Below are 15,477 nucleotides of genomic sequence, written 5' to 3'. Positions count from 1 at the left end.
CCCTGGAATTTTTTTTTAACTTGAAAAAAGGGTAGTTTGAATTACCAGAATGGTGGAATGTGTTGAAGTGGAATGAAGGTTGTAATCGTTTGAATTGGTTGAAAATGTGGAAGTTTGAAAAATGGCCAATTCATTTTGAATGGGAAAAATGTCCGGTAAATCCGGGACTTTTTTTTTTTTTTTTTTTAGAAATTTTGAAGTTGAGCACACAATTCATGAACAGGCTGAATATTGTGAAGTTGGAACAATTTGAATCAGATGAAAAATGTGGGAATTGTGGAACTTTGAAGAATGTCCCGTTAAATTAAATGAACATTTCCCAAAAATTTGTGATTTCAGGAAAAGTGGGAATTTTTTAGAAAATGTTAAAAAACTTGAATAGTCTGAATGAGTTGAAGTGGTTGGTGTTTAATTTTTTTTTTAATCGGTTTAGGAAATGTTGAATTAGTAACATGTTGAATTGAGAAATGGTTTTATGGAGTTCCTGGAATTTCAGGAAAACCAGGAATTTTTCTAGTTAAAAAAAAACTTTGTTTTTTTTCCTGATTAAGAGGAATGTTTTGACAGTAGAATGGTTGAAGTGGGTTGAAAAATGTGGGAGATGTAGTCGCCAGAAAAAATGGTGGAAATGGGGCTTTGGAAAACCAGGAATTCTGGAAAAATCTGGAAAAAAATTTTAACTTGGAAAAAAAGTACTTTGAATTTCCAGGAGGGTGGAATGGTTTAAATCGCTTGAAAAATGTGGGAATGGTGGAAATTTGCAAAATGTCCCGGAAAAACTGTAATTATGGGAAATCCGGAAAATCTTTATAGAATTTTTTAAGTAGAGCATGCAATTCTTGAACAGGCTGAATATTTTGAAGTTGGAACAGTTTGAATCAGATCAAAAACGTGGGAATTGTGGAACTTTGAAGAATGTCCCATTGATTTCAATTTGTTTTTTGTCAAAATTTGGGGAATTTCGGGAAAAGCGTAAGTATTCTTGAAAATGTTGAAAAAAACTTGAATGGTCTGAATGAGTTGAAATGGTTGGTGTTGAATTTTTTAAAATCGGTCGAAAAATGTTGAAGCAGTAACATGTTGAATTGTGAAATGGTATTACAGAATTCCTGGAATTTCAGGAAAACCAGGAGTTTTTCCAGTTAAAAAAACTACTATGTTTTTTTTTCCTGATTAAGAGGAATGTTTTGACACTGGAACGGTTGAAGTGGGTTGAAAAATGTAGGGTGAGTAGTCGCCAGAAAAAAATTGTGAAAATGGGGCATTGGAAAACCATGAATTCTGGAAAATCCTACAAATTACTACAAAAAAAGGGAGTTTGAATTTCCAGGAAGGTGGAATGTGTTGAAGGTGGAATGGTTTAAATCGCTTGAAAAATGTGGAAATGGTGGAAATTTGAAAAATGTCCCAGAAAAACTGGAATTATGGGAAATCCAGGAATTCTTTTTAGCGTTTTTGAACTAGAGAACACAATTCCTGAACAGGCTGAATATTTTGAAGTTAGAATAGTTTGAATCAGATGAAAAATGTGGGAATTGTGGAACTTTGAAGAATGTCACATTGATTTTGCCCAAAATTTGGGAATTTCGGGAAAAGCGGGAATATTTTGGAAAATGTTAAAAAACTTGAATGGTTTGAATGAGTTGAAATTGTTGGTGTTGACATTTTTTAAATGGGTCAGGAAATGTTGAAGTAGTAACATGTTGAATTTAGAAATGGTATTACGGAATTTTGGGAAAACCTGGAATTTTTTTAGTTAAAGAAATATAAAAAAAATAAATTACTGATTAAGAGGAATGTTTTAACAGTAATACGAACGGTTGAAGTGGGTTGAAAAATGTGGGAGGAAGAGTCGCCAGAAAAAATGGTGGAAATTGGGCTTTGGAACTCTACGAATTCTGGAAAATCTTGGAATTTTTTTTAACTTGGAAAAAAATGTGTTCCAATTTCCAGGAGGGTTGGAATTTGTTGAAGGTGGAATAGTTTGAATCAGTTGACAAATGTGGAAATGGTGGAAGTTTGAAAAATGGCCAATTCATTTTGAATGGGAAAAATGTCCCGGAAAACGTGGAATTATGGGAAATCCGGGAATTTTTTTTAACAATTGTTGAAGTAGAACACACAATTCCTAAACATCCTGAATATTTTGAAGATGGAACAGTTTGAATCAGATCAAACACGTGGGAATCGTGGAACTTTGAAGTATGTCCCATTGATTTAAATGGGTATTTCCCCAAAATTTGGGGATTTCGGGAAAAGCGGGAATTTTTTTGGAAAATGTTAAAAACTTGAATGGTCTGAATGAGTTGAAATTGTTGGTGTTGACATTTTTTAAATTGGTCGGGAGATGTTGAAGTAGTAACATGTTGAATTGAGAAATCGTATTACGGAATTTTGGGGAATCTTGGAATTTTTCTAGTTAAAAAAATAATAAAATAAAAAAAAATTACTGATTAAGAGGAATGTTTTGACAGTAGAACGAACGGTTGAAGTGGGTTAAAAAATGTGTGAGGAGTAGTCACCAGAAAAATGGTGGAAATTGGGCTTTGGAAAACGACAAATTCTGGAAAATCCTGTTTTTTTTTTGGTTTTTTTTACTTGGAAAAAAAGTAGTTTGAATTTCCAAGATGGTCGAATGTGTTTAAATCGCTTGAAAAATGTGGAAATTTGAAAAATGTCCCCGAAAAACTGGAATTATGGGAAATCCGGGAATTCTTTTTAGAATTTTTGAAATAGAGAACACAATTCCCGAACAGGCTGAATATTTTGAAGTTGGAATAATTCGAATCAGAGGAAAAGTGATGGAATTGTGGAACTTTGAAGAATGTCTCTCGCGACTGTGTTGGATCCATTATGGATTGAACTTTCACAGTATCATGTTGGACCCGCTCGACATCCATTGCTTTCCTCCTCTCCAAGGTTCTCATAGTCATCATTGTCACCGACGTCCCACTGGGTGTGAGTTTTCCTTGCCCTTATGTGGGCCTACCGAGGATGTCGTAGTGGTTTGTGCAGCCCTTTGAGACACTAGTGATTTAGGGCTATATAAGTAAACATTGATTGATTGATTGATTGATTTTGCCAAAAATTTGGGAATTTCGGGAAAAGCGTGAATATTTTTGAAAATGTTAAAAAACTTGAATGGTCTGAATGAGCTGACATTGTTGGTGTTGACATTTTTTAAATGGGTCAGGAAATGTTGAAGGAGTAACATGTTGAATTTAGAAATGGTATTACGGAATTCCGATTAAGAGGAATGTTTTGACAGTAGGTTGAAAAATGTGGGAGGGGTAATCGCCAGAAAAAATGGTAAAAATGGGGCTTTGGAAAACCACGAATTCTGGAAAATACTGGATTTTTTTTTTTAACTTGGGAAAAAAAGTAGTTTGAATTTCCAGGATGGTGGAATGTGTTGAAGGTGGAATGGTTTAAATCGCTTGAAAAATTTGGAAATGGTGGAAATTCGAAAAATGGCCAATTCATTTTGAATGGGAAAAATGTCCCGGAAAACCTGGGATTCTGGGAAATCTGGGAATTTTTGGAAGTTGGAGTTAAAGTTGGAACGGTTTGAATCGGGTGAAAAATGTGGAAGGAAGAGCGTGCCAAAATCTGGAGAAGAAGAAGAAGAAGTTGAGTGAATGGATGAATTTTGGTGTGAATGCTTTATGGAGTTTGTGTGTTGATGCTTTGAAACGCTGTGTCGGCATTTGGCAACACTGTCATTCCTGCGTTCCAGTGCAGGGCTCCAACAAAACGTGGCTCCGTGAGTCCATGTGTCACGCCGGTGCCATTTTGGGGGTCTTTTAATAGCGGCGTGTCCCATGACCCCCCCTGCCCCCCCTCACTGGCGTGCAGAGGGCGCTAAGTGTTGTAACCTAATCCTGCCGTGTCACAACATTACTGACTCATGCCGTACTCGGACTTATTTAGACGTTGGACGGGACATCGAGGACAACGGGTCTCTCGCTCTCGGGTGTGTGTCAAGACATGAGTGTATGTATGTGTGTGACGGGTGCGGGATGGCGTGCATGGCTGTGAGGTCCCAAAGGGGGCTTGGAGGCGAAGGAGTCTGAGCTTGGGGAGGTCTATGATGGACTACAGACCGTCTGCTAGAAGATCCCGGGTCCATGTGAAGAAAACGGTACAGTTTTGAGAGTGTGGTTGGAGTGTGTGTGTGTGTGTGTGTGTGTGTGTGTGTGTGTGTGTTCTGGTATTTCTACCCTACTTGAGACATCAACAAGGAAAAGTACCTTCCATATGAGGACCGGTGAACAAGTTAGGACATAAACCATGGTGCCAATACGGAAAACCATTGTATCTAATAGAGAATGTCTCATTTGCACCACCTGGTGGTAAAATCTTTCAAAATGAGCACGGTCCCAAAAAGGAGGGATTTTTCAAATCGACTGTGTGTCGGTTTTAAAAGTGCTCCCCCTCTGGTCAACATATGAAATAACAACTGTGTGTACAAATTTTAAGTGCTCCCCCTCTGGTCAACATATGAAATAACAAGTGTGTGTGAAAACATTTAAAGCGCTCCCCCTCTGGTCAACATATGAAATAACAAGTGTGTGTGAAAATTTGAAGCGCTCCCCCTCTGGTCAACATATGAAATAACAAGTGTGTGTGAAAATTTGAAGCGCTCCCCCTATGGTCAACATATGTTATAACAAGTGTGTGAAAACATTTGAAGTGCTTCCCCTCTGTTCAACATATGAAATAACAAGTGTGTGTATGCATTTGAAGTGCTCCCCCTCTAGTAGGTCAACATATGAAATAACAAGTGTGTGCAAAAATTTGAAGTGCTCTCCCTCTGGTCAACATATGAAATAACAAGTGTGTGCACAAATTTAAAGTGCTCCCCCTTTGGGCAAAATTAATAAAAAAAAATGTAATATGTATTGGATTATGTGTTGGATCCATTATGGATTGATCTTTCACAGTATCATGTTCTCATAGTCATCATTGTCACCGACGTCCCACTGGGTCATTATTGTCACCGATGTCCCACTGGGTGTGAGTTTTCCTTGCCCTTATGTGGGCCTACCGAGGATGTCGTAGTGGTTTGTGCAGCCCTTTGAGACACTAGTGATTCAGGGCTATATAAGTAAACATTGATTGATTGATTGATTGGTATATAGAGACATACTGTAATAACTTGAAGTAAATAATGAAGATTAAAAAACAATTACAAACCACAAATTGTATTTTTTTTTCTTAACTAAAAGCAGTCTTTTTCTCACTGAGTCGATTTTTTTCTTATTAAAAATTGGGAACAATTTCTCATATTCTTTCTGCTTCTGTAATATTGCAATATTTTCTCATAAAAAAGTATTATTTTTTAATGTAAAATTATTACTTTTTACTGCAAAATGGTGAAATTTGTCATATAAAATTCAGACTTTTATCACAATATTGCAGATTATTTTGTTGTTCTTGTAAAATACTGACATTTTTTGAGTAAAACTATGACTTTTGTCAAATTTTTGCCAAGTAAAATTGCAATTATCATTATAATATTGCCAACATTTTAAAGTTTTCTTATAAAATTGCAACTTTTGTCGCGTACAATTCCGACTCTTCATAAAATTGCTAATTTTAAGCTTTTCTTGTAAAATTTTGACTGTCATTGAGTAAAATTCCAACTTTTATCATAATATTGCACAAATGTTCAGTTTTTCTTGTAAAATTTTGACTGCTGTTGAGTAAAATTATGACTTTTATTATAATACTGCCAAAATTATAAGTTTTTCTTGAAAAGTTGTGACCTTTTGCTTGTGCAATTCCAATTAATTTTTCACAACAAGCTTTTTATATTTGCATAGTTTGTATATATTATTAATGTATATGAAAATATATATCTAGAAAGGGTGGTCCTAAAGAAGCGGGCATTAATAAAAAATTTTAAAAAAATATGTATATAGAGACATACTGTAAATAATGAAGATTAAAAACCAATTACAAAGAAAGCCCCCCCAATTTTTTTTTACTAAAAGTATTTTTCTCACGATGTGTCAACTTTTTTCTTACAAAATGGGAACAATTTCTCATATACTTTCTGTAATATTGCAATATATTCTTGTAAAACTATTACTTTTTTTAATGTAACATTTTTACTTTTTAATGCAAAATGGTGACATTTGTTGCATAAAATTCTGACTTTTATCACAATATTGCTAATTTTTTTGTTATTCTTGAACAATAGTGAAATGTTTTCAGTAAAATTATGACTTTTGTCATAATTTTGCAGTGTAAAATTCCAATTATTATAATATTGCCAACATTTTAAAGTTTTCTTATGAAATTGCGACTTTTGTCGAGAAAAATTACTCTTTTCATAAAATTGCCAACATTTTAAGCTTTACTTGTAAAATTGAAACCGCCATAGAGAAAAATTCCAACTATTGCCATATATTCTTGTAAAATTATTACTTTTTTACGTAAAATTATTACTTTTTAATGCAAAATGGTGACATTTGTCACATAAAATTCTGACTCATCACAATATTGCCAAATGTTCTGCTGTTATGGTAGAACAGTGAAATGTTTTGAGTAAAATCAAGACTTTTGTCATCATTTTGCAGAGCAAAATTCCAATTATCAGTATAATATTGCCAACATTTTAAAGTTTTCTTATAAAATTGCGACTTTTGTCGAGTAAAATTTCGACTCTTTTCATAAAATTGCCAACATTTTAAGCTTTACTTGTAAAATTGAAACTGTCATTGAAAAAAATTCCAACTTTGATCATAATATTGCACAAATGTTCAGTTTTTCTTGTAAAATTTTGACTTCCGTTGAGTAAAATTAGGACTTTTATTATAATACTGCCAAAAGTCAGAGTCTTGAGAAGTTGTGACCTTTTGTTTGTGAAATTCCAACTCATTTTTTTTCCCAACAAGCTTTTTTATATTTGCATTGTATGTATATATTATTAATGTAAATGTAAATATCAATATATATCTAGAAAGGGTGGTCCTAAAGAGGCGGCCATTAATACCATTTTTTTTATTATAAATATTTATATAGAGACGAACTGTAATAACTTAAAGTAAATAATGAAGATTAAAAACCAATTACAAAGAAAAATTTAATAAAATAACTAAAGTGTTTTTCTCACGGTGTGTCGACTTTTTTAGAAAAAAATACAAAATTAAATAAAATAACTAGTCTTTTTCTCATAATGTGTCGACTTTTTTCATATATAAATGGGAACAATTTCTCATATTCTTTCTGTTTCTGTAATATTGCCATATATTCTTGTAAAATTATTACTTTTTTATGTAAAATTATTACTTTTTAATGCAAAATGGTGACATTTGTCACATAAAATTCTGACTCATCACAATATTGCCAAATTTTCTGTTGTTTTTGTAGAATAGTGAAATGTTTTGAGTAAAATTATGACTTTGGTCATCATTTTGCAGAGCAAAATTCCAATTATCAGTATAATATTGCCAACATTTTAAAGTTTTTTAGTAAAATTGCGACTTTTGTCGAATAAAATTTACTCTTTTCATAAAATTGCCAACATTTTAAGCTTTACTTTTGAAATTGCGACTGTCATTGAGTAAAATTCCAACTTTTATCATAATATTGCAAAAATGTATTTTGACTTGCGTTGAGTAAAATTAGGACTTTTCTTATAGTACTAGAGGTAGGCATTTTTCGGAGGTCTCAAGAAGGTAACAAATACAAGTGTGTGTGTGTGTGTGTGTTTGTGTTTGTGTGTGTGTGTATGCGACACTGAGGTGCAGAATGCTTATAGAGTATTAATAGTGTTGATGGCGAAGTGTTTGTGGATGTTGTGAGAGGAAGTAGGTCTTGGTGGTTCCTTCAGTGCTCCTCTGAGCAGCTGCTTCCTGCCAGGTGGAGAACACACCTACTGTCACACAAACGAGATTTTTATTTTTGGTTGGGATCAAAAATCAAATGACCGTGTTAGTCGCATGAAAAAAGAAACTTCATGTAAACGAGGCTAACGGTCTTTTTTTCGTGACGTCGTGAAGCTCCTTACTGGTGGCCATGAAGACCTTGGTAACACATATGACCTTCTCCTAGCTGGATGGTCCCGCCCCCTGTAGATGAACACAGCTCTGTTCAAAAACAAAGGCTTCACCACATGTCTTAAAACATGCCAACTATCCGCCGGTCAGCTGTCCTTTCATCATTTTCAATCGTGGTTGGGTTTTTCTTGAGCAAATATGCTAACCTAGCAAAACACAACACGACAAAATACAACAACATGGCACACCGGCTAAACGACATACCAGAACCACATAACACAACTTTACAGCACAACAATTTAGCATGACAACATAGCACAACGACATAACACAATAACACGGCAACACGACGACATAACACAACAACATAGTACAATGACAACGCGTGACGATGACATAACACAACATAACACAATACCATAGCACAACAACATGGGACAACAAAATACCACCACGACGTAACACAACAACTTATAACAACATGGGACAACAAAATACCACCACGACATAACACAACAACGTATAACAACATGGGACAACAAAATACCACCACGACATAACACAACAACTTATAACAACATGGGACAACTACATAGCGCAATGACATAACACAACACAATGACATAACACAACGACATAGCACATTGACATAGCACAACAACATAACACGACACAGCACAACAACATGGGGCAACGGCATAACACACAACAAGACACAACATAACACACATGTAGCACAACATGGGACAACGACATAACACAATGACATAACAACGATATAATACAGTGACATAACAACGATATAATACAGTGACATAACACAATGACATACTACAATGACGTATCACAACATAACACAACGACATATCATAACGACATGGGAAAACGACATAACACAATGACATATTATAACACAATGACATAACACAATGACATAACACAATGACATACTACAACTACGTATCACAACATAACACAACGACATATCATAACGGCATAGGACAATGACATAACACAATGACATATTATAACGACATAACACGATGACATAACACAACAATATAGCACAATGACATATTGGGACAACAACATAACACAATGACATATAACAACACAACACAACAACATAGCAAAACAACATAAGATAGCAACACGGGACAACAACATAACACAATTATATACTATAACAACATAACACAGAAAAATAGCAAAACATAACATAACAACATGTTATAACAACAACACCACCACGACATAACACAACAACTTATAACAACATGGGACAACTACATAGCGCAATGACATAACACAACACAATGACATAACACGACAACATGGGGCAAAGACATAGCACAACGACATACACAACACCAAAACACAATGACATAGCACAACAACATAACACGACACAGCACAACAACATGGGGCAACGGTGTAACACCCAACATTACACGACATAACACAAACGTAGCACAACATGGGACAAAGGCATAACACAATGACATTATATAACAACGATATAATACAATGACATAACACAATGACATACTACAACGACGTATTACAACATAACACAACGACATATCATAACGACATAGGACAATGACATAACACAATGACATTATATAACGACGTAACACGATGACATAACACAACAACATAGCACAATGACATATTGGGACAACAACATAACACAATGACATATAACAACACAACAACATAGCAAAACAACATAAGAGATATACACGAGACAACAACATAACACAATGATATACTATAACAACATAACACAACAACATAGCAAAACATAACATAACAACATGGGACAACAACATACCACTACAGCATCACACAACAACTTATAACGACATGGGACAACTACATAACGCAATGACATAACACAACACAATGACATAACACGACAACATGGGGCAAAGTTGAAAAACAAGTTTAAAAACTTATTCGGGTGTTACCATTTAGTGGTCAATTGTACGGAATATGTACTGTACTGTGCAAACTACTAATAAAAGTATCAATCAATCAATCAAAAAAAGACATAGCACAACGACATACATAACAACAAAACACAATGACATAGCACAACAACATAACACGACACAGCACAACAACATGGGGCAACGGCATAACACACAACAAGACACGACATAACACAAACGTAGCACAACATGGGACAACGACATAACACAATGACATAACAACGATATAATACTATGACATAACACAACAACGTATCACAACACAACACAACAACATATCATAACGACATGGGAAAACGACATAACACAATGACATATTATAACACAGTGACATAACACAATGACATACTACAACAATGTATCACGACATAACACAACAACATATAACGACATGGGAAAACGACATAACACAATGACATATTATAACACAATGACATAACACAATGACATACTACAACGACGTATCACAACATAACACAACGACATAGGACAATTACATAACACAATGACATATTATAACAACATAAGACAACAACATAGCAAAACATAACACATAACATAACGACATGGGACAACAACACAACACAACAACATAGCAAAACATAACATAACGACATGGGACAACAACACAACACAACAACATAGCAAAACATAACATAATGACTTGGGACAACAACACAACACAATGACATATTATAACACAATGACATAACACAATGACATACTACAACAACGTATCACGACATAACACAACATATCATAACGACATGGGAAAACGACATAACACAATGACATATTATAACACAATGACATAACACAATGACATACTACAACGACGTATCACAACATAACACAACGACATAGGAAAATTACATAACACAATGACATATTATAACAACATAACACAACAACATAGCAAAACATAACATAACGACATGGGACAACAACACAACACAACAACATAGCAAAACATAACATAACGACATGGGACAACAACACAACACAACAACATAGCAAAACATAACATAATGACATGGGACAACAACACAACACAATGACATAGCAAAACAACATAACATAACGACAAGGAACAACAACAAAACAAAAAAACAATGACATAATAACGAAGTAACACAACGGCATAGCATTAGGACATAGCACAACTGACCCGCCTCCGCTTGGGATGGTTTCCTGCTGGCTCCGCTGTGAACGGGTCTCTCGCTGCTGTGTTGGATCCGCTTTGGACTGGACTCTCGCGACTGTGTTGGATCCATTATGGATTGAACTTTCACAGTATCATGTTGAACTTTCACAGTATCATGTTAGACCCGCTCGACATCCATTGCTTTCCTCCTCTCCAAGGTTCTCATAGTCATCATTGTCACCGACGTCCCACTGGGTGTGAGTTTTCCTTGCCCTTATGTGGGCCTACCGATGATGTCGTAGTGGTTTGTGCAGCCCTTTGAGACACTAGTGATTTAGGGCTATATAAGTAAACATTGATTGATTGATTGATAGCACAACGACATAAAACAACGACATAACACAACAATATGGGACAATGACAACTCAGCGACGTAACATAACAACATGGGACAATGAAAACACAGCGACGTCACACAACAACATCATGGGACAATGACAACACAGCGACATAGCAAAAAAAAAATTGTACAACGACACAACGCAACAACATAACACATCGACGTAGCCTAACGACATGAGACAACGACGCAACACAATGACATAACACAACAACATAGCACAACGACATAAACAGTTAAAGTGCACTGTTAGCAATTTAGCGTCCACCTATCCCACTCCTTCATATGACGTAGTTGTGGACAAATATATAAATGTGGAAAAGCATTTTTAAAATGGTCTAAATTGCGGCATCAATGCTGACAAACCTACAAGACCCTATTTTAGCACCCTTTAAAGCAGGGGTCTCAAACATATGCGGCCCGCACTTCAATATAATGTTGGTGCGGGCCCCGAGTTTAATATGAATGGCGCTTGACGGCATTATACTTGCTATCGTCCCCAATTTTCCCAGGAGACCCCTGCATTACAGGGCACCAATTCTCTCAAAGCCACTGTCGATTTTTACCAGATCAACATTATTCAGGGAGTGCCATAAAGCAGTGGTCCCCAACCACCGGGCCGTGGCCCGATTGGTACCGGGCCGCAGAAGAATTTTGAATAAAAATAAAAAAAAAAAGTTTTTTTTTTTTTTTTTTTAAATCAAATCAACATAAAAAACACAATATACACTTACAAATAGTGCACCAACCACAAAAAACTCCCTTTTTCATGACAAAGAAGAAAAAAAGAAAAATAAAAAAAGGACACCACCCCCGGGCCGCGGGACAAATTATTAAGCGGATACAAAAAGGTTGGGGACCACTGCCATAAAGGCATTGCCTTTGGCGCCCCCTACATCCTGAACTGACAACGTGCAAGCCCAGTAGTATGTTGCATCTGGCCATGTGAGACGCACGTGTGTTATTGCAAGATATATTTGATCAACAGCTACACACGTCACACTAAGGGTGGCCGTAAAAAAAACTTTAACACTGTTACAAATATGTAACTGTGAACCCACACCAAACAAGAATGACAAACACATTTCAGGATATCATCCGCATTGTAACACAACACAAACGCAACAGAACAATTACCCAGAATCCCATGCAGCCCTAAGTCTTCCGGGCTACAATATACACACCCCCGCTACCACCAACCCCTCACCCCCCACCCTCCCTACCTGCGTCAGTTGAGGTGTTGTATATATTGTAGCCTGGGAGACTCAGGGCTGCAAGGTGTTCTGGGTATTTGTTCTCTTGTGTTTAAGTTGTGTCAGGGTACGGAAATTCTCCCAAAATGTGTTTGTCATTCTTGTTTGGTGTGGGTTCACAGTGTGGCGCATATTTGTAACAGTTTTAAAGTTGTTTATACGGCCACCCTCAGTGAGACCTGTATGGCTGTTGATCAAGTACGTCTTGCAGCCGCGTACGTTGTACTGCAAAAGTCTCACACAACATGATTTGCGGCCGGCACGTTGGTTGTGTGATGTAGAGGAGCATTAGTCTTCTTTTAGGGGGTGCGCGAACCCCTGGAGATACCTGAAGGTATGCCAAGGGACAAGTGAGATTTATTAAAAACATTCTAAAAAATAGCAGCAATTCATAAATCCTTTGTAAATATGTTTATTGAATAATACTTCAATGAAATATGAATGTTAGCTCATAAACTTTGAAAAAATAATACAACAAGCCAACATTCAGTGTTGACAGCTATACTTTTTGTGGACATGTTCCATAAATATTGATGTTAAAGATTACTTTATTTGTGAAGAAATTTTTAGAATTAAGTTGATGGATCCAGATGGATCTCTATTACAATCCCCAAAAAGGGCACTTTAAGTTGATGATTACTTCTATGTGTAGAAATCTTTATTCATAATTGAATCACTTGTTTGTTTTTCAACACGTTTTTTAGTTATTTTTTTATGTTTTTTTCCAAATAGTTCAAGAAAGACCACTACAAATGAGCAATATTTTGCATTGTTATACCATTTAATAAATCAGAAACTGATGACATAGTGCTGTATTTTACTTCTTTATCTCTTTTTTTCAACCCAAAATGCTTTGCTCTGATTAGGGGGTACTTGAATTTTAAAAAATGTTCACAGGGGGTACACCACTGAAAAAGGTTGAGAACCACTGTTATAGGGGACGTTAAAGGCAGTGCAGTCACGGCAGCCCTTAATAATGTCGGCCGGGTGAAAAGTGGGAAAAATTCGGGAGAATGATTGCACCGGGAGATTGTCGGGAGGTGCACTGAAATTCAGGAGTCTCCCGGAAAAATCGTGAGGGTTGGCAAGTATGTTGCTAGGGCGGGAAAGCCATTCATAAAAGGTGAATTCATTAAAAAGTGCATGTTCGATTTTTTAAGAAATCTTTTCTTGCGGCCCAGCCTCACCCAGTTTCTGCATCCAGTGGCCCCCAGGTAACTTGAGTTTGAGACCCCTGCTTTAAAACCCTCTCATATAGCCTTTTAAGTTGTCAACATGGTAACAAAATAGCTTTTAAAACAGAGCTAGCACACTGGGAGAATGCCAAGTGGGGCAGTGACCCACCTGCTCCAGCAGATGGTGCTGTGTTGTGTTCATTTCCTGTTTGTTCATGTGTAACACTATTGGACATGAACACGACTTTCTGTCCTGAAAAATAAAGATTTCAAACATTAATTATCCTTTTCAGACTCCAAGCTGCTGGGCGGACGAGACTCAGTCCAGGAGAAGTCTTGGAGGACACAAGCGTTCAGCGTCATGGGGCAGCGCGGAGCACCTGAAGGAGGCACGTCGTCCTCATCGCCATCTTGTCTTTTTGGTGTCACTTTGGAAATGTGAGTGACCTTCTCTCCCCACACTGCCCCCAGGTGGCCAAACTGAGGCAGCAGCTGCAGAAGCGATCGCGCCATGCCGCTCCTTCCACGGCGGGATACGATCACACGCATCATTCGCTGCCAGGGAGTCACGCGGCAGGTGTTACGCAGGTGACTTGACACACACCAAATAAACAAGGACTTTAATGACCTAACCTCACACAACAACACAGCACAAGAATATGCGGTTCACTCATGTTGAGACGAATAACTACACTGACTACTTTTACAGCATGTACAAAGTAAATAGTTCGTATTTCTCTTTCAAACTCAGGTTGTCGGATTCCAGTAAACTGCTCTCTTCGCCGCTTCCAAGTCCGGCTGAATATTTTATATTCCTCCGTAAATACGCTTAGGAGAGTCTGTCCACTGATCATAGTTTTGTGTATTGAAATTAGCTTAGTAAACAATAAACAGAAATAAACTGCATACTAGTGTTATGTTTACTAAAGGGGGAGTGACGGCAAAAGGACACCAGGTGGCAGTAATGTTCAATAATGTATTATATATATGGTAAATATATATATAATAAGAATACTAAACAATACTAACGACTAAAACCAAGGAAATGAAGTGTGACAAAATTTCAAGAGTGTATGGTAGAGATGCGCGGTTTGCGGTCTCATCCGCGGATAAACCGCGGGTCGGGCGGTTGACATGACGAAAAAATAGATTTTAATTAGATTCGGGCGGGTGGCGGTTGAACCATCCGGAGATATTTGATATCTCCCCCCCGACCCCCACCGTGCGTCGTAAGGTGGGCGGGGTTGGGGGTGTGGGGTGTAAAATATATTCAGGTAGTGTCATGAATACAAAGGATTATGGGTATTAGTTGTGTTGCGTTTATGTTGTGTTACTGTGAGGATGTTCTCCCGAAATGTGTTTGTCAATCTTTTATTGTGTGGCTTCACAGCGTGGCGCATATTAATAAGTGTTAAAGTTGTTTACATCACAACCATCAGTGTACTCTGTATCACCCAGTATGCCTTTCAATCTCATATGTGTAAAGGCGGAATTTGCACACA

The 15,477-nt window shown here is 36.7% G+C and overlaps 1 protein-coding gene across 3 annotated transcripts in view; it reads left to right on the top strand.

The window, feature by feature from the left end:
• Nucleotides 1–15,477, top strand: part of fam117aa (family with sequence similarity 117 member Aa) — a 43,224-nt gene that overhangs the window by 13,165 nt on the left and 14,582 nt on the right. For 2 of the 3 annotated variants that reach the window (XM_061905509.1, XM_061905508.1), the window contains 2 exons: nt 14,269–14,364; nt 14,447–14,563. In XM_061905509.1, the coding sequence (XP_061761493.1) occupies nt 14,269–14,364; nt 14,447–14,563 (213 nt within the window). Of the gene's footprint in view, nt 1–3,915; nt 4,142–14,268; nt 14,365–14,446; nt 14,564–15,477 lie in introns of those variants that run through there. The other variant, XM_061905510.1, reaches the window with a different exon arrangement.

Source organism: Nerophis ophidion, linkage group LG07 (genome assembly GCF_033978795.1).
Source record: "Nerophis ophidion isolate RoL-2023_Sa linkage group LG07, RoL_Noph_v1.0, whole genome shotgun sequence".
NCBI classification, from domain to species: Eukaryota; Metazoa; Chordata; class Actinopteri; order Syngnathiformes; family Syngnathidae; genus Nerophis; species Nerophis ophidion.
The sequence above is the reverse complement of the archived record's forward strand: the minus strand, read 5'-3'. Positions and strand labels throughout refer to the sequence as shown.